The 18,588-nt window shown below is 33.6% G+C and overlaps 2 protein-coding genes across 2 annotated transcripts; one reads left to right on the top strand and one right to left on the bottom strand.

Annotated features, from left to right (window-relative positions):
• The first annotated feature begins 860 nt into the window (after window positions 1–860).
• Window positions 861–1,406, top strand: LOC141651791 (uncharacterized). Its single transcript, XM_074459488.1, has one exon. The coding sequence runs from the start codon at window positions 861–863 to the stop codon at window positions 1,404–1,406; it is 546 nt and encodes a 181-aa protein (XP_074315589.1).
• Window positions 1,407–9,430: 8,024 nt separating this feature from the next.
• On the bottom strand, window positions 9,431–9,829 carry LOC141651790 (uncharacterized). The gene has a single exon (XM_074459487.1). The coding sequence runs from the start codon at window positions 9,827–9,829 to the stop codon at window positions 9,431–9,433; it is 399 nt and encodes a 132-aa protein (XP_074315588.1).
• Window positions 9,830–18,588: the final 8,759 nt, after the last annotated feature.

Here is an 18,588-nt window from a genome sequence, read left to right as displayed (position 1 = left end):
AAAAACTTAGGTTAAAAAGTTCGAAATTTATCGGAAAAAACAATGTTGCGGTTTATCGGATTTATCAATTATAATCATAAAAATATGAGAAAAATTATATTTATCAACTTTTCAATTTTATATCTGAAATAGGTGATAAAATGCAACATGTGACGTTTTTCCTTAGTCATGAAGTATGTTTTAGCAATTTTTCACTAATTAAAGTCACTATTTATGTTATTTTTCATCACAAATTCATAAATCATGAATAAAGACTTCATTATAGCCAATTATTTTACACACATCTTGTAAAATTGCATGTGACAACATACTAAATTTCTATGACCAGATTCGAAATATTACTCATATTAACCTATTTTTCCATTTAAATTCGATTTTATCATGAAAAATCCATATTTCGAGCATAAAAACTTATAAAATTATGAAAATTTACAGGTCATCATAAGATAAGCTATGTGAAAACATATCCAAAAACCACTGGAAAAATCGAAGTTTAGCTAATTTTAGTCCAAAAATGACATTTTTATCATAAAATCACATTTTAATGCCATTATTATATAAAATGAACAATAAAAATTCATAAATTAACCAAAATATCCTACATACATTTTAGGACCAGAAACTTTAACATGCATAATTAATTTCGTGATATATCATAATAAACACAAATTTATAAGTTTTATTTGTTAATCGTATAACTCGGAAAAACTATTTACATAAAGCAGCAGGTATGGCATGACTACTCTCCTTCTTTATCTGCTAGTTGGGCTTGGCGCAAGATCTGTTGGGTGAAGGAACTGTTGAAGCCCTTTTTGTTTTATAATCACTGGAGATCACAGCACTCTCAGTATAGTATTCAGATGGGCTACTCTTGGATAGTTGATCAGGGGGTCCCTGTTGTATGGCATCCTTGGATGAGTAATAGGGTGCTTGTGCCCAGGCATTCCTTCTTCATTTGGCTCACTGTTCAGAACAGGCTTTTGACTCAGGATCGCTTGTGCAAGATGAAGATTATCCAGGAGAATCGGTGTTTCTTATGTGGAGTTGATGAGGAGAACATTGAGCACCTCTTTTTTGAGTGTTGTTATGCTAAGAAGTGCTTGGAACTGGTGAGGATATGGTTACAGGTGGATATCCCAGTGAATCTGGTTTTAAGCTGGTGGGTAAAGAAGAAAATGCACTCATTGCTCATAAAACACATTCTTGGAGCTGTGATTGCAAGTCTGATGTATCACCTTTGGCAAGCAAGGAATCAGAGCCGAATTGATCATTATGTCCCTCGGCCTGAGAGACTTATTCAGTGTATTAGAAATGAAGTATTAGCAAGAGTTAGAGGCAAAAGTTTGATACTTAAAAGTCAGTTAGCTAGAGTTTGGATTGAAAATTGTCTGAGTCGTGTAATATGATAGGGATATAACCTGTGTATGTGCATGTTGGAAAATTGGCATTAATATATAACTTACCTTTTCCCAAAAAAAAAAAAAAAAAAAAACTATAACCGATTTGAATGCAAACAACCTAAGGCTCTTGATACCGCTTGTTAGAAATCTATATCTCATTATACTCAACATATTCATATATATTTCACTTTAATTTAGTCATAAAATTAATTAGATCTTATGCATGCAAACATAAGTAAATATAGAGAAGAAATCATCATTCTTACATTGAGATTTCGGATCAAAGGGCACAAGTAAGATCTCCTTCTTACTTGTTCTTGAGCTCTCCTAATATGGATGAACAAAGATTCAAGGATAGAATCTCTCCCAAGGAATTATACCCAAGATAACCTCCTAAAAGACTAATATTATTAATACTAGAATAATATTAATCTTAATAAAATTGACCCAAAACTATTGTTTTTATCTCTTGTATTTCGGCCAAGAGAGGAAGATATTTGGAGTTTTATTTCTCTAGTTTTTCTTAGAGAGCTTTCTTATTTATTACACTAGAAATATTGTGTATTGTATGAATGAATAATTTTTAGAGAAAAACTCTCTATTAGCCTCTCCAAAAACCGGTGGAAGGAGGGATTGGGGAGCCAATGCATGGTCAAGTTTTTCTATCCAAGAAAACATAGGCTTGCATGGCTAAAGGTAGGTGTAATTATTTTGTTTCCACTCAAATAATTTAACATAATTTAAACACCATACTCCCTCCATATTTCGGTCCATATGGGATAAAATGGATTCCATTTTATTTTTGTCAATTTGTCAATTTGTCACATGTCACAAGTCATGTAAAATTGTCATGTATTTTTAACGTATTAAAAATCAACGTATTAATAAAATACGTCATGTACAAAATCGACTTAGTAATTCACAATTACTTGTACCAAAACACTTTACCAATTATAAATTAAAACATCTTGTATTTATAATAAATTATTCATTCAGTTCAATTGTTTCCGTAAACAATAATTTCATCTAAGCAATAAAACAATTCGATTACTTAGACCGTATCTTATTTAATCAAATTACAATGAGACACGTAAATATTACTTCCAAAATCGTCCGTCAATTTTAAGCAATTTAATTAACCCGTATCGTCATATGACCAATTAAATATTCAATTAAGAGTGTTACCCTTTAGGTATGACCTAAGGGGATCAACAGATCACCACCGTCGCACGACAGTAATGTCAAACTCTAGTCAGCCAATCATTACTGATATGTGTGGACCAGTTGACAGTAAAATATTACTTCCCACATGTATTCTTAAAATGAGACTTAAACATGTGATCATCATGATCGACAGTTGTGATCGCATTATTGTCGGAGGACACATATTCAAACAACTACCTAGTATTTTAGCATACTCTTCTTGGGATACACTCTTACCCAAGTTCTTACATAAGTGTATACTAGCATCGTAGGGTGTCCTAGCAGGCACATCATCAAAACAGTTAAACTTTTTCAACACTTTTTCCACATAATGAGATTGACTTAAAGAAATTCCTTTAGAGTTTCGAATGACCTTAACTCCTAGGATCACATCCGCTTCTCCTAAGTCCTTCATCTCAAATTGTGATGACAAAAAATCTTTGGTTTTAATTATTACCTCCAAATTATTACCAAGTATTAACATGTCATCAACATAAAGGCATATAAGCACACAATCAGATTCTATTACTTTTGAATAAACACATGAATCAGAATTGTTTACCATAAAGCCATTACTTACCAAAGTGTTGTTAAATTTCTCATACCACTGTTTAGGTGCTTGTTTCAGACCATATAGTGATTTATTCAGTTTACACAGCTTATTCTCTTGACCCTCTACCACAAACCCTTCGGTTGCGACATATAAATCTCTTCCCTTAGCTCACCATTTAAAAAAGCAGTTTTGACATCCATCTGATGTATAAAAAGGTTATGAATAGCAGCTAAGGCGACAAGAGTTCTAATAGTCGATATTTTGGTCACGGGTGAATAAGTATCAAAATAATCAATATCTTTCTTTTGTGTAAAACCTCTAACCACAAGTCTAGCTTTAAATCTTTCTATTGTACCGTCAGGTCTCATTTTCTTTTTGAAAATCCATTTACTCGTAATGGGTTTACTACCTTTAGGTGAATCAGTCAACTCCCACGTCTGATTAGACACAATAGAATCAAGCTCACTTTTAATAGCATCTTTCCAAAAATTAGCATCAATGGATTTCATAGCCTCATTGTATGTTTTCGGATCATCTTCTATTAAAAATGCTGAAACAAACTCATCACTAGCACAAACAGTGTAACCATGTTCAGACAGCAATGTTGAAACAAAATCAGGTCCAAAGTTTTTAGGACATCTAGGTCTCTTAGTCCTTCTAGGTTCAGCAACATGATCAATAAAAGTGCTACTACTAGCATGTGAAGAGATATCAATAGATGTAACAGGCAAACTAGGAGATGAATCAACATTCTTCTGTAATGGAAAAACATGCTCAAAAAGCACAGCATCTCTAGCTTCAGATATAGAACGATCACTCAAAGACATGAATCTATATGCAGAACTATTTTGAGCATAACCTATAAAAACACAAACATAGGTTTTAGGTCCAACTGTAGGTCTTCTAAAGTCAGGTAAACCCACTTTAGCTAAACACCCCCATACCCTTAGGAAGCTCATGTTAGGAGGATAGCCTTTCCATATCTCGTAGGGTGTCTTGTCTAACTTCTTATGAGGTACACGGTTAAGAATATGACAAGCCGATAGAATTGCTTCCCCCCACATATCCTCAGAAAGGCCAGAACTTAAAAGCATAGCATTCATCATTTCTTTTAAAGTTCTATTTTTTCGTTCAGCTACTCCATTGGATTGAGGTAAGTAAGGTGGACTAGTCTCATGTATTAGACCATTTTTGTAACAAAACTCGGCTAAATAGTTTGATTTATACTCGCCTCCTCTGTCAGACCTTACCCTTTTGATTTTTCTGTCAAGTTGGTTTCGACCTCATTCTTAAAACTTATAAACGAATGTTCTGCTTCATCTTTTGTCTTAAGCAAATAAACACGGGTGTACCTTGAACAGTCGTCTATAAAAGTGACATAATAATTTTTACCACCTCTACTTGCAACATTTTTGAAGTCAGCTAGGTCGGTGTGAATAAGCTCAAGAAGACTCGTTTTCCTAGTGGTAACTGGTTTACTAGGTTTCTTTGTGAATTTAGCCTCAACACAGCTAGCACATTTAGAGAATTCATGACTCGACAAACTTGGAATTAAACTCATAGTTCTAAGTTTTTTAATGTAGTCAACATTCACATGACCTAATCTACCATGCCAAACATCAATAGACTCAGCGATATAAGCAGAAGTAGAAGAAATATTATTAGAAACTGAATCAGTGTTCAATACAAAAAGACCCCCAGAAAGATAACCCTTGCCCACAAATTCCCCATTACGCGACATTACCACCTTGTCAGCCTCAAAAACAAGTTTTAACCCACTTTGTTTAATAAGGCACTGGACACAAGGTTTCGACGTAACGAGGGTACATACAAAACATTATTTAGAGCAAGTGTTTTCCCCGAGGTGAGTTTGAGAAAGATCTTGCCTTTGCCTTTGATCGGTGCGGATGAAGAGTTACCCATGAAAACGCATTCCCCATCGCTACCTCCTCGAACTCAAAGAAATAACCCCTTATCGGCCACAGGTGTCTAGAAGCGCCAGTGTCCAAGACCCATTCAGCAACATTACCCACCACATTAGCTTCCACAACCATAGCAGCAATGATGTCATCAGTCACAGCATTGGCTTCAGCAGATTTCTTTTTGAAGCATTGGTAGGCTTTGTGAACAGTTTTTCCACAGACATAGCAAACAATTGGCCCCTTTGGTTTCTAAATCTTAGCAACTGGTTTGGTATGCTTCCCTGGACCATTTTTCTTAGCAGGACCCTGGTTCTTCCCCTGACCAACCTTGGCCTTACCGTTACCCTTGAATTTCTCCATTGGACGGACCACTCGACTAAACCAGATTAGCCTTGACAGAAGCATTAGAAGCATTTACAGACACACTAATGGTTTTGTCTTTGAGACGATTTGCCTCCTCGGTCCTCATGTGACTCACTAATTCTTGGAGGGAAAGGTCTTTTTTCTTATGTTTCAGATGGTTTCTATAGTCAGACCAGGAAGGGGGGAATTTTTCCAGTAACACATTTGCTAGAAAAATCTCATCTAGTTTCATCCCTTCATTAACTACGTAAGCACAGAAATTCTCATAGACATGAACTTGTTCCATTATAGGTTTGTCATCTACCATCTGGAACCCCAGCCATTTCCCAACGACATACTTCTTTTTACCCGCATCATCAACCCCATATTTTTTCTCTAGTATTTCCCATATGGTTTTAGCAGATTTGTGAACCATAAACAAGTCAAATAGGGTATTAGTCATAAGATTAAGGAGGTGAAACCTAACTGTTTTATTATCCTTATCATGTTTTTTAATAGCCTCTTCATTTGACTTGACTACGAAAATTGCGGAGGTGTGGTCTCAACGGATGATGCAAAGCAATTTCGATTCTGATGGTAGCGGGTCGAAAAATAAAACGTAATCAATTTCAAACTGCTCGAAAAACATCAGTAATTTTTGAGACCAACGTTTATAGTTCTGACCATCTAAGGGTTCAACTTTTGACAAATCAGGAGCATTTTTTGACATGATCGACATTGTTACAGCAACAATAATATAGTTTTCAAATTGTTAGTCGTAAATTGCAGTAACAATGAGAAAGATTAGAGATAACCGATTTGTAGTGACGTGGTATGAGAGCCACTGCCTTGAAAACTATATTTTCGGTACGACCGTGGTGGTGATCAGCAGATGACCGGTAGTTCCCCAAGGATTTACACTCTTTGCACTCGTGCACGCCCACTCGATCAAATCGAGAGCATTGGAACGACAGAATTTTCTTTACCCAGAAATTATATAGATGAAGAATAAGACGAGAAGAAGAGAAGAGTGTTGTTATATATTTCTGAAGTGAAAGGCAGGTCCTATTTATAGGAGAAATGGAGCAGGAGAGGAGCCAAAAACGTCTCCACATTTACAGCAGTCAAACACAATTAAGGGGCATTAACACAAAAGATTCACTCTTAATTGCATTGATATGTACACGACACTTATCTATCTAAGAACCTGGTCACTTAAATCCAAAACAAAACACGCATCTCTGGCCCAAAAAGATAGGCACAGCCCGCCGCAGGCGATTGCCAAATCCCAAATCCCAAATCCCGAATCACGAATCCGGAATCCGGGCTCGGGCGCGCGCGCGTATGCGAGCTGAATTAAGCACCTCACAAGGCTTCCACAAAAGCCTCCCATGACCCACTAGTAATATGGTATGAGAAGGTTTGTTATATAAACACAAGAAACAAGCCTTTCACTACCAATGTGGGACAAATGAAAAATACTCAAGGCATAAAAAAGCCCCTATTTTCCAACACATCTCATCCATGTCGTGGCATCTTTGGCTCACCTCATCATTGTGCTGACAGCTGACGTTGCCGACTTGGCTTCTTATCTTCATTCATGTCTTCTGTTGATTGCTATGAAGAAAATAATCACTTTCAAACCTTTCATTTATACGTAAATAAGGGGTCCAAATTTGGAAACAAGATAAAAAAATTGTTGCATATTGATTACTCTTTCCAAAGCAAGTAGATTGATCTTGTGGGAAAGGTTGATTTTGGGGAAGAAGATTTCGCAGAAAAGGAAAATTGTGCAAGCACAATAACAGAAAAGGGAAATAAAATAAAAAAGGTTGAGAGCTTTGGCAGGTAGTCAACTATGATATTTTTCTATTGCTTTCCAAATTCCAATTGAGTTGGTTTTAGCAAATTGGCGTAAGAACTTGGTCCAAGTCAACAATAAGAATAACAACAGGATCAAACCAAATCATCAATATCTATCTATCTATTTATATTAATAAATGAAGCTTTTTTCGAGCGATTACAGAGAGTCCAATTTTCACAAATAACTTTCGACCAATAGTAAAGAGTTTGGTCTTTATGGAATTATAAGAACAATAAAATAACAAGGAAATAGATAGAATAACCAAAAACTAAAGAAATATATTGTACCTAACTTTGGTAGTTGCCATAAACTCCGGAAAGAAATTCTATCTTCGTATGTAATATAAATCAATTATAATTGTATACAGCCCCAACGATATTAATTAGTTCTCCTCAAAAAAAAATATTAATTAGTAGATACCACATCCTATGCCAATTCTATCACCTAAACTTATAAAAGGTGTGGATTTCATTCTCTCGGCCTCGTGTTTTATGGTTTATTTGTACTTTTTTGTTTGTAGAGTTATTCAGTTTTATTTATTGTATAGCATATAGTCACAGATTAATCATGTTAATTGATTTAATTACATGTTGTTTCATAATTTTTAAATCTGATCTTCGTATCTATATAATAGTATGCCTTCGGAATGTTTATAATCTACTCCTTATTGATATTTCTCCTTTTGTTTGCAGTTTTGTAAGCTCTAAACATATGTATAGAGAACGTTGCTTGAAGCGATGCACGAGGCCATAAAGGGAGGGGCTTAAAATCTTCTTTATATCTTGACCATCTCTCTATTAAGGCAGCTTCAGTATTGTGTTTTGGATGCCCTCTTTTGGAAAAGAATGCAGGAAAATAATATTTTAATGGTACTTTATTTTGCATGTGTTAGAACTTTGAAAATACTTACTATGGTTGCAAACCGTGTTTCATAAGACACACTCCATAGGCCATAACTTTCATGATTTGCAATGCTTTTCTATAGTAATGCTTTTATATAGTAACAGTACGCAGACTATGGGAAAAAAATTCCGTGGGTTTGGTTTTTGGTGTATGGGATAACAGCCTTTCTAATTGTGCCATATGGAAAAACACATAATGACCTAATCGTGGAAATTTACAAATTTACAAGATAATCTCATTAACAAAGGAGTCGTTTGGTTGATCAAGGAACTTAATTTTCCTATGAACTTCAATTTCATAGGAATTAAGTTCCTGCATCCAATTCGGGTGAATTTGACAAAAGTGTTTGGTTATTCATGTAGGAATTAAATTCTATGGGAACTTCCAATGACCAAGGGGGGAGTAGGTAAGCCAATTCCTACATCATGTAGGCATTGGAAGTTCCTAAGAACTTCTAATTCCTCCATTTTCCAAAAAATATGGCAACCAAACAACCCATGTTTTTGCAAATCATGGGATTTCCCAATTCATGTGTTTTTAAAGTGTCAACCAAACAATCCCTAAATGGGTTTATATGTGAATATTTCATGAGAATATTTTATAAATATTTTCACAATTAGATTAGATTCTTGATGTGTACTTTAAGGACACATCTATATAATTTAATGATCACAAAAAAATTTAGGGAGACGGACTGTCACTAAGTTATTGAGAGACCATTTTATCGTACTCTTTTATATAGTTATCGTACCCCTTTTATTATTGAATGTCTATTTATTTGGTAAATGTTTTCATAATAATTGTACCTATTTTATCGTATATTGTAACCATTGTTTTTAGTACCCCATTTTGTACTACATGGAAAATTAACCGTGGATTATTTTACTAAATTGATGACATATACGAAAAACGCAAATACATTGTTAATTACCTAGGCTACGGTTACAGATATAAATAGATATTACTCCCTCCGTTTTTTTTTGGTGAAATGTGAGTAGTATATATATATATATATATATATATATATATATATATATATATATATATATATATATATATATATATATATATATATATATATATCAAAAATAAGAGTTTATGGAGTACATATCAACTAATGCCAATTACACAAGTCCAACATCTTTAAGCCAATCTAGTTCTAGGATAATAAGTTTGCTCCTGTCTCTACCATGGACTCTCAACCTCATATCATCAACAATGTTTGTAGCAACCTTCTGTGGCCTTAGAAGAACACCCTCACTCCTGCATTTATTCTATGATGCCAAACATGATATATAGCTCCCAAGATCATTCCTGCCTTCACCCCTCTCTGCATCTTAGTGCCAGTAGCCTGCATACACCAGTCCAGTACATTGGCAACTGGTAGATTTAAACCAGTTTTCTGCTGCAGATGTTGAACTATCCTGAGACTGTAATCACACCCAAAGAATAGGTGATCCAAATCTTCTGATGCCTGTCCACATAACCAGCAGCTATCATCAATGTCCACCCCATACCTGATCAACTTGTCTTTGGTTTTGAAAGCTCCATGGGCAAGAAGCCATCCCATGAATTGATGCTTTGGGATCACCCATTCATTCCATATCACCCCATCCCAACTCACCTTAGGACGAGTCCCCATTAGCCATTGATAACAACTGGCAGTAGTGAATCCTACCCCCTGTATATCCCATGCCCCATTGGATAACAAGTAAACTAAATTAATTTACTGAGACACCCTAAAATAAAATAGGTAAATAAATGATCAGGACGGAGGGACCATATAGGGTTAACTTCACTTAACTAGATGTTTGTAGTACCATAAGGTATTTAACGCCAACTATCGTGGTATCTTGGTTGGTTTTGAACGAGACCATATGTTTTTCTTCATAATATTAATCTTTTTTCTTGATGAGTTTAGACATGAGTACAAATATTATTACTACCTCCGTCTCAGTCAATAATTTATACTTGCTTTACTTTCTCCACAAAATAAAATAAGTGGAAACTATTCACTGACATAAAGGGGTACGTATTATAAGTGTACCCACACACTAATTAATAAAAAAGGCTTTAACCTATCCCTGGTGCATGAACGAACCTCTACCAAAGAATGTTGAGAACTTAAAAAGAGTCAGAGCAAAGTTTTACTTCTATTGGGATTTTTAAACCTTATCATTATTTTGTGAAAAATAATAACGGCTTGATCTTATAAAATATATAGAATTACTTCTTTAATGGATTGATCAATAGTTATCATTCTCCCGTATTCCTATGTGTAGTTGGACTTTAAGATTTGAAAATACTAGACTCTAGCAGTTGAAATAGATGAGAACATAATACTTTAGGAACTTAAGATGACAACCTTACGATATATGTTCTCTTCCCATTGTACCAAAAAAAAAGTCCCCTCCTAAGGCTCCGTTTGCCAGCGCACTTCAGGTACCTGATTTGCCTGAAGTAGCTTTTTTGCAAAAAAAATCAGGTACCTTATTTTTTTTAGTGTGTTTGGCAACTACCTTATTTGACTAAAAAAGTACCTGAAATGAAATGTTACCTCATGTAGCATTTCAGAAATCAGGTACCTGATTCATTTTTATCTACCTATTTTGCCCCCGAATTTTAATGACCTCAATTAAAAAAAACCTCATTAGACTTTCTCAAAAATAAACACACAGCCGTTCACCAAGTTCTTCAAAACGCAAAAATCGAGCGTCTGATTGCTCCGTCACCGATTCACCGTAAACGCTTCAACTTTCTTCTACGGATAGAGGTATCTTCGTTTGTTTCTTTTTCATTAATTTAGCTTGAATTGATTGAATTGGCTCCATTAATTATCTAGTTATGAATAGAAACCCCAATGGAAATTATAGTTGGGTTATGTAGATGATGATGATGATGATGGCTTGATTATTAGGAGTTAAACATGTTAATTGCTTGGTCGATTCCTGTAAATTGGGCGTCTTTATATTTATAATTTATGATATATTGGGTATAATGCTTTTCTGCTAGTGATAATTATGTGGGTTTTCGATTCATCGTAAATTATTTATGATGATGATGATGATGATGATGATGATGATGATGATGTTTATTAACTATTATTGGTTTGGTTAGACATAAAATTATTACTTGCAGGCACATTGGTTTAATATAGGACCATAATTTAACAGTAGGTTGTTCTTGTCGTTGGCTATTGATTTGTCTTAAATGTTCTTCATGCCAACACACTGAGAATGCATCACAAGAGGACCATTGTAAATCGGCTGCTACTAGTGAGTGATTATATGTGCAATGATTTGCCCAATATGTGATGATTAATGTTTGCAGACCATGCTCTTTTTATAATTGCCAATACTTACCTTGGTAATAGTTGGATTTTTGTCAATGAATTGCTCGGATATATGTGTCGACTCATACAGCTTACTTAATCGTAGTTGTACTTAGTAATTTCATAGGGGGAGTTGTACTTAGTAATTTCATACAGCTTACAATGGTACTTAGTACCTGATAAAGATAAGGAGCGGCTTCCAAACATCCATGTGCACCTGTAGTTAGAAATTGTACTTCTAGAGCTTAATTTCATAGGGGGGAGTTGTTGATTTCATTATACTTCTAGAGCTTAATTTCATAGGGGGAGTTGTTTCTTTTTTTCAGTTACGTAGGTTATTATGGACAGTGAGGAAAGGAAAAAGAAAAAGCGTAAATTATTTTTGATTATGGCGACAAGTACTACTTCCGCCATATCAACTTATTTTTATAAATATATTTACAAGGAACCATGCATGACTTCAATTTTTACGGGAGAGATTTGGATGCAAGAGGTTTTGAATGGGCACCCTATTCGGTGCGTAAATGCTTTTAGGATGGAATCAAGTGTATTTAAGCAACTATGTCAAGACCTTTAATTAAACTATGGATTACGAGGGAGCAATAAAATGTCTGTTATTGAGAAAGTGGGTGTCTTTATATATATCATGGCCTTGGGTGTTTCTAATCGAGATGTGTGTGAACGATTTCAACGCTCTGGTGAGACTAATAGCAGATCGTTTCATGAAGTTTTAGAAGCAATCAGTGGTAGAAGTAGAGGTTATATGAGCCTAGCACGTGACATCATAAAGCCAGAAGATGCTTCTTTTCCACATATACCACTTCATATTGCAAACGATGACAGATATATGCCATACTTTAAGGTATTTAATTTATAATTATCGTAACATTAATATTTAACAATGCTACATTTACGTCACTTTGATAACATATTTTTCCCATTTGCATAACAGGACTGTATTGGATGCATTGATGGAACACATATAGCTGCTTGTATTCCGGAGGCTAACCAATTACGTTACATAGGAAGGAAGGGAATACCTACCTTCAATATCATGGGTGTATGTGATTTTGACATGTGTTTCACATTTATATCTGTTGGGTGGGCTGGGACAGCGCATGATACTCGTGTTTTTACTCATGTAATTAATAAACCGGAACTAAACTTTCCAAAGCCACCACATGGTAGGTATTATTTGGTGGATAAAGGATATCCTGATAAAAAGGGGTATATGGTACCATATTCGAAGACAAGGTATCACAAGTCTCAGTTTGAAAATGAGCCCCCGGGTAATTCTACAGAAGCCTTTAATAAAATGCACTCATCACTTCGAAGTTGTATCGAGAGGTCATTTGGGGTGCTTAAGAAAAGATGAAAAATACTACGATTTATGCCACAATTTAGAGTAGAAACTCAAATTGATGTTATAATGGCAACTTTTGCCTTGCATAACTACATTCGAAAAAACTCAGCCGTCGATGGAAATGAAAACCATCCGTGATAATATTGCTACTTTAATTTGGGGTGAAACTTAATTATTATTTTGTGTGTATGAGTTTAATAGCGAACTAATTTTATATCCATAAAATTCATTTTCGATGATATATTGTTTGAATTATTTTTTTTTACCTAATCGTGATATATTAATTATTGTTCTCATTCGCTTTGAAACATGTTAAAGACTTATGCAAATATATTGAAAAAACTCCATTATGACTTTATTACTAACAACGTCAACGACAATAACACAAGGATAATAGTAAAAACATAACGATAGCAATAATCAACCATGTCCTTTTACGTCATTTTGTCAAATATCAGCTACCATTTCAGCTACTTTCCAAGCAGTTTTAACAAAAATCAGCTACCTTATCAGCTCTTAATTTTCAGCTACCTTTTCAGGTTTCAGGTACCTTATCAGGTTTCAGCTACCTTTTCATCTAGTTTTGCCAAACAGAGCCTAAATTAACTAGAATATACTTTCTCCGTCCCGTTCATTTGTTTACATTTGATTTTGACACAAAGACCAAGGAAAGAAAAGAGAGCCAATTATTTGATGACAACTGACCAAATTAAGTGTGGATGATCAAATTGTTCATTAATGACATTACCAAAAAATAAAGGTATATACACGACTGAGATACTTAAAAATAAAATAGATAAACAAATGACCATAACGGAAGAAGTAATAAAGTATTAGTTGACCAAGACAATATTAATCTCATTATGAGAGTAGACCTCACGAACGAAGAAGCATATAGGTTCGATCATACAAACATTTTTCAAATACTATATTATACACGATAGAATATTACAAATAGGCCCGTACATCGCACGGGCATTAAATCTAGTATATAACTAAGGGAGGCTTTTTTTTTCAAATTATACTATTAGCATTAGAATTAGGAGATAATTAATTAATTACAATTTTTCTATTACAATTAGGAATATAATTTTCCTGCTTGAAATGAGAATTAATTAATTATTTTACAATTTTTCTATTAGAAATAGGAATTAAATTAAAATTTATTAAGGCTTTTTTTCCCTAATTATACTATTAGTATTAGGAGATAATATTTATTTAAAAATATTATATTATAATTAGGAATATGATTTTCCTATTAGAAATGGGAATTAATTAATTATTTTACAATTTTATTATTAGAAACAGAAAATAAATTAATTATCTACAATTTATTAATATTAAAAAATTATTCATTAGTAAAATGAACGCTGAAATATGTACTACATGGACTTAGAAGTGACAAATGTGCATGCATTATACGTACTACATGGACTTTACTCATGTAAAGAGTAAAATGAACGCTGAAATATGCCCGTACGTCTTTTGTTATTGCTAATGTCATATTTAATTATACATAATACGAAGTTTATTTTTCAAATGTCATATGTATTTCTCCTACTAATTTTAAAGCTATTTCCCTCATAATACATTTCAACTTCTATTTATAATTTATTATTATATTATTTATATTCATTTATCATTATATAAAAGTAATCAAAATTTAAATAAGATATTCACAAATTATTGATAAGTACAAAGTTTGATATCTATTTTTCAAGGAGTATTAAAAGATAAAGAAAGTTGCTGCTAATTTGCGAATCGAAATATCATATTATGACAAATGAGTAAATATTTTGAAAAACTTTATTGTGCGATTGTTTTACAATTTAAAGTAAAAATGGTACCACGAGTAATAAAATAGATTTGAATGAGGCTTGAAGGTAAATTAGTTACACTTATTATAGAAATATGTATAAGGTTAAGATTCAATTCAAGCAACGATCAACATTAAAAAAAAGTCATGAAAAACACATAAAAGGGTAAGAGTAGTCTTTCCCTAACATAGTGAAGACCGTCTCTCTCAATCTTTTCTTCTGACAAATTTACATACATAAAAAAAGGGTACTATTCAATTATATGGAGCAAACTAATTATTGTTGATGCTATAAATTTTTTTTTGTGTTCAAATTGAGCACATCATCACTATAATCTAGGGAGAGATACGAATTGGGGAAGGGTAAGACATACTCGTCATGCATAATACGATGCTTTAACCACCTTTAGGCAAAAATATAAAAATAAATGAAAAAATTTAAACCTAAAAGGGGGCCACGTACTTGCCAACTCTTCTATAGTTCTCTACCGCGTTAATATTCTCATAAACTTTATGACATTTATTTCATATTAATAAAAAAAATGATTATACTGCTTTGTACAATTTGTGATTTATAACTTTTAGCTAACTTATTTGAACTTGCTTAAATTTATATATTTTAAGTGAAGAATATTAATTAGAAATATGATAAAGATAAAGTTTGATCTTTAATTTTCCCAGAGTTAAAAAAAAAAAACTCAATTTTTATTTTCTTATAATATACTAATTAGAGGTCATAATGTAAAACAGGAAATTACATCACAATCTACTATTTCAATATGTCGATGATCAACACTCAAAATAGCACATTTGTTATTTAAATAGTGTACAAACTCTCAAAATGCTAAAAAAAATGTTCAATCTGTCGTTATCAAAACAAAACCTAAGTTTCTGCATTTTTTTCTGTCATGTTCAACTTATTCTTTACGGGATGTAAAAATGGTAAAGTTCAGAAAGTAGCGGTTAGTTTTCTGTTAGTTTGATGGATTTTTCAAGAGAGAGATTAAAAATTGGCATTTTAGACCGTTTTATGTGTGAACCGAAGGCATTAAGTAGTGGGCTAAAGGTTGTCTCGAGTGGGAATGAGGTTGATTGCGACGAGTTGGTTGACTAAAGTTTTTCCTTACTAGATCTAGAAAGGGGATAATAATTATGAGATAATAAAATTTGAAGAAAAAAAGACAAGAAAAATGAGATGGAGGTAGTAAGATTTATTTATGCAAAATGAAATAAATAGCAAAGTTCGTGTATATATATATATATATATATATATATATATATATATATATATATATATATATATATATATATATATATATATATATATAATATTCAAACTTATTCAATTTACAAACATAGTACTCAAACATTTTGTTTGAGTATCGGGAATGGAGGTAGGGGAGGGGGACGAGAAAAAGACTAGGAAGGGAAAGGGAGAGAGATAAGAAGGGAAAATTGCTTCTTAAACTTTTCTTTGTTGAAGGAGAAATAAATTGTCTTCGATAAGGGAGACGAGGATCCATATCATCTAGAGTAAAGAGTGGTGTTTCATGGAGGTGAATGTGATTTATGACTTCTTAGATGTAAAACGTGGCAGAAAGTTAGTGATAGTGGCAGTAGATTGGAGGTTGTTTCAAGTAGTAAGAACTAATCACAGTGGCTGATGTTTTATTTTGCGGGTAAATTAGTGGGATGGAGGGAGGGTGAATTTGTGGAGGGTGATGAGTTTAACGAGGATAGTTATAATAAATAAGGTTATTTATCAGCAAAATATCGCTTGCATTAAAACATATAGGTAACATGAATAATAACAAGAAACCTCAAAAGATCATACTGATAAACTTAATCTTGACCCCATCAATCCAAATTAAAGTAAAATCTTAATTTTAACAACATTGTTGAGAGCAAGGGTTAGTTTCCATTGGATTGTGGATTTTTCTAGAAGTAGGGGTTTACTTTTTCACTTGGTTGGAAAAAATTTGAGAGAAGTTTCAAAGACAAGGATTGATCTTTCAAGGGATGAGATTGTTTTAGATCATGTGTGTGAATAGTGAAGAAAAATAGGGGTCTGTGTGAAGGATTTTGTTTCAAATGAGAAGATGGGGGCAAGACTATTGTTATAGGGGGTGTCATATGTAGCCCCAGCCATGTAGTATTGCGTTGGAATTTGGTTCATATTCAAAGGTATGTCTATAGTTTAACCGGGAGATATAACATTTAACTACCTGTAAATGTTTTTACGTAACTACCATTTGACCCAACAATGATTAAATTATGGTTGTTATTCTAAAGAAGGAGATTTGTTGTATCATTGAGTTGATTATGCAAAGTACATATTATTGTTTTTCTTGACCATTTGAAAAACAAACAGGTATTAATGAACAAAATCTAAAAACTCTCAGTCCTAAGTATCATATATATAAACTTAATATTGGTTTTATTTTCCTAAAAAAACAACATTGACGAGAGTAAGGGTTAGTTTCCATTGGGTGGTAGATTTTTCTAGAAGTAGGGGTTTAGTTTCACATGGTTGGATAATTTGAGATATGTTTCGGAGACAAGGATCTATTTTTCAATGGATAAGATTGTGTTTAGATCATGTGTGTGAATAGGGAAGAAAAATAGGGGTCTGCGTGAAAGATTTTGTTTCAAATGAGAAGATTGAGGCCAAGACTATTGCTAGAGAGAGAGAGAGAGAGAGGGAGGGGATGGGGGTCATAAGCAGCCCTAGCCATGTAGTATTGTCTCGGAATTTGGTTCACATTCAAACGTACTTCTATAGTTTGACCGGGAGATATAACATTCTAACTACCTATAAATGAATTTACATAATTACAATTTGATCCAGTAAAGATTGTATTTTATTAATGAAACACTCTTTTATTCTTATGTCAATATTATGTTAACGGGAATTATTTGTTGTTCATGCGGCATACATAAAATCTTAGACATGACGATGTACTATATGTCTATATTCCATTTTATTGTGAAATTTATCACACATTATTTTAATATTCGTGCAACGCACGGGCAATAAAACTAGTTGTAATGAAGACGGTCCAATGATATCAACATGTTAATTGTCAAGCCTCTAAGGTGCCAACTTCCAAGAGAAATATTCATATGTGATGCAATAAAAATGATTGCCTAGCTAGGCCGACTACAACTCAAACAACACTTCGAGATCCGCCCATGCTTAAACATTCAAATCGTGTACATGATCAAATCTCGAGGGGGCAATTTGTAGGCACGTAAAATATGTATAAGTGCCATGTCGAACCCAAAAGTAAAAATGTTGACCCATCAAATAAATTGTAAACTAACATAATTATTTTGGACAAAACTTAATTAATTTAGTCCATTTTAATTATTTTAGTCCGGTCCGTTTCTCTAAAAGTGACAAACCCCGATAAATGGGTCAAATTGACTAAACCGGTCAAAATCACCTTAATGGGTCAAATACACTTAAATGGACCGAAATGACTACCAAGTCCAAACCCGCCAAAGCTTAGGTTTTAAGAGGTTCTTCTCTATAAATATGATTCTCCTCTTCATTTTACAAGGATGGAAAAAGGAGAGGAGAAAAGCTAAAGACTAGAAAATTCATTCTCTCTACAAATCAAATCCTTCCTCCAACTTCCATCAAAAAAAGAAGATCAAACCATCAGCTCCAAGGATCGACATCGAAGCACTCCAAATCCCGTGTCATCGTCGCAATCATCCAAAAGAGCAAATCGTTAAAGGAGAACAAGTCCAACGACCTTCCATCAAGTCAAATCGTCTACGGAGATCAAGTCAAGCGACTCTTCTCCATCAAATCTTTCATCTCTTCAAATCCCGACGTGAAGCACTCGAAATCGGGCAGTCAAAGGTGAAGAAACAACATCCCGT

Source organism: Silene latifolia, chromosome 4 (assembly GCF_048544455.1).
Source record: "Silene latifolia isolate original U9 population chromosome 4, ASM4854445v1, whole genome shotgun sequence".
Taxonomy (NCBI): Eukaryota; Viridiplantae; Streptophyta; class Magnoliopsida; order Caryophyllales; family Caryophyllaceae; genus Silene; species Silene latifolia.
This window is presented reverse-complemented; position numbering and strand designations above follow the sequence as displayed.

Coding starts and splice junctions, on each gene's coding strand:
- LOC141651791 (XM_074459488.1), top strand. CDS start 861: ATGGGCTACTCTTGGATAGTTGATCAGGGGGTCCCTGTTGTATGGCAT.
- LOC141651790 (XM_074459487.1), bottom strand. CDS start 9,829: ATGGGGACTCGTCCTAAGGTGAGTTGGGATGGGGTGATATGGAATGAA.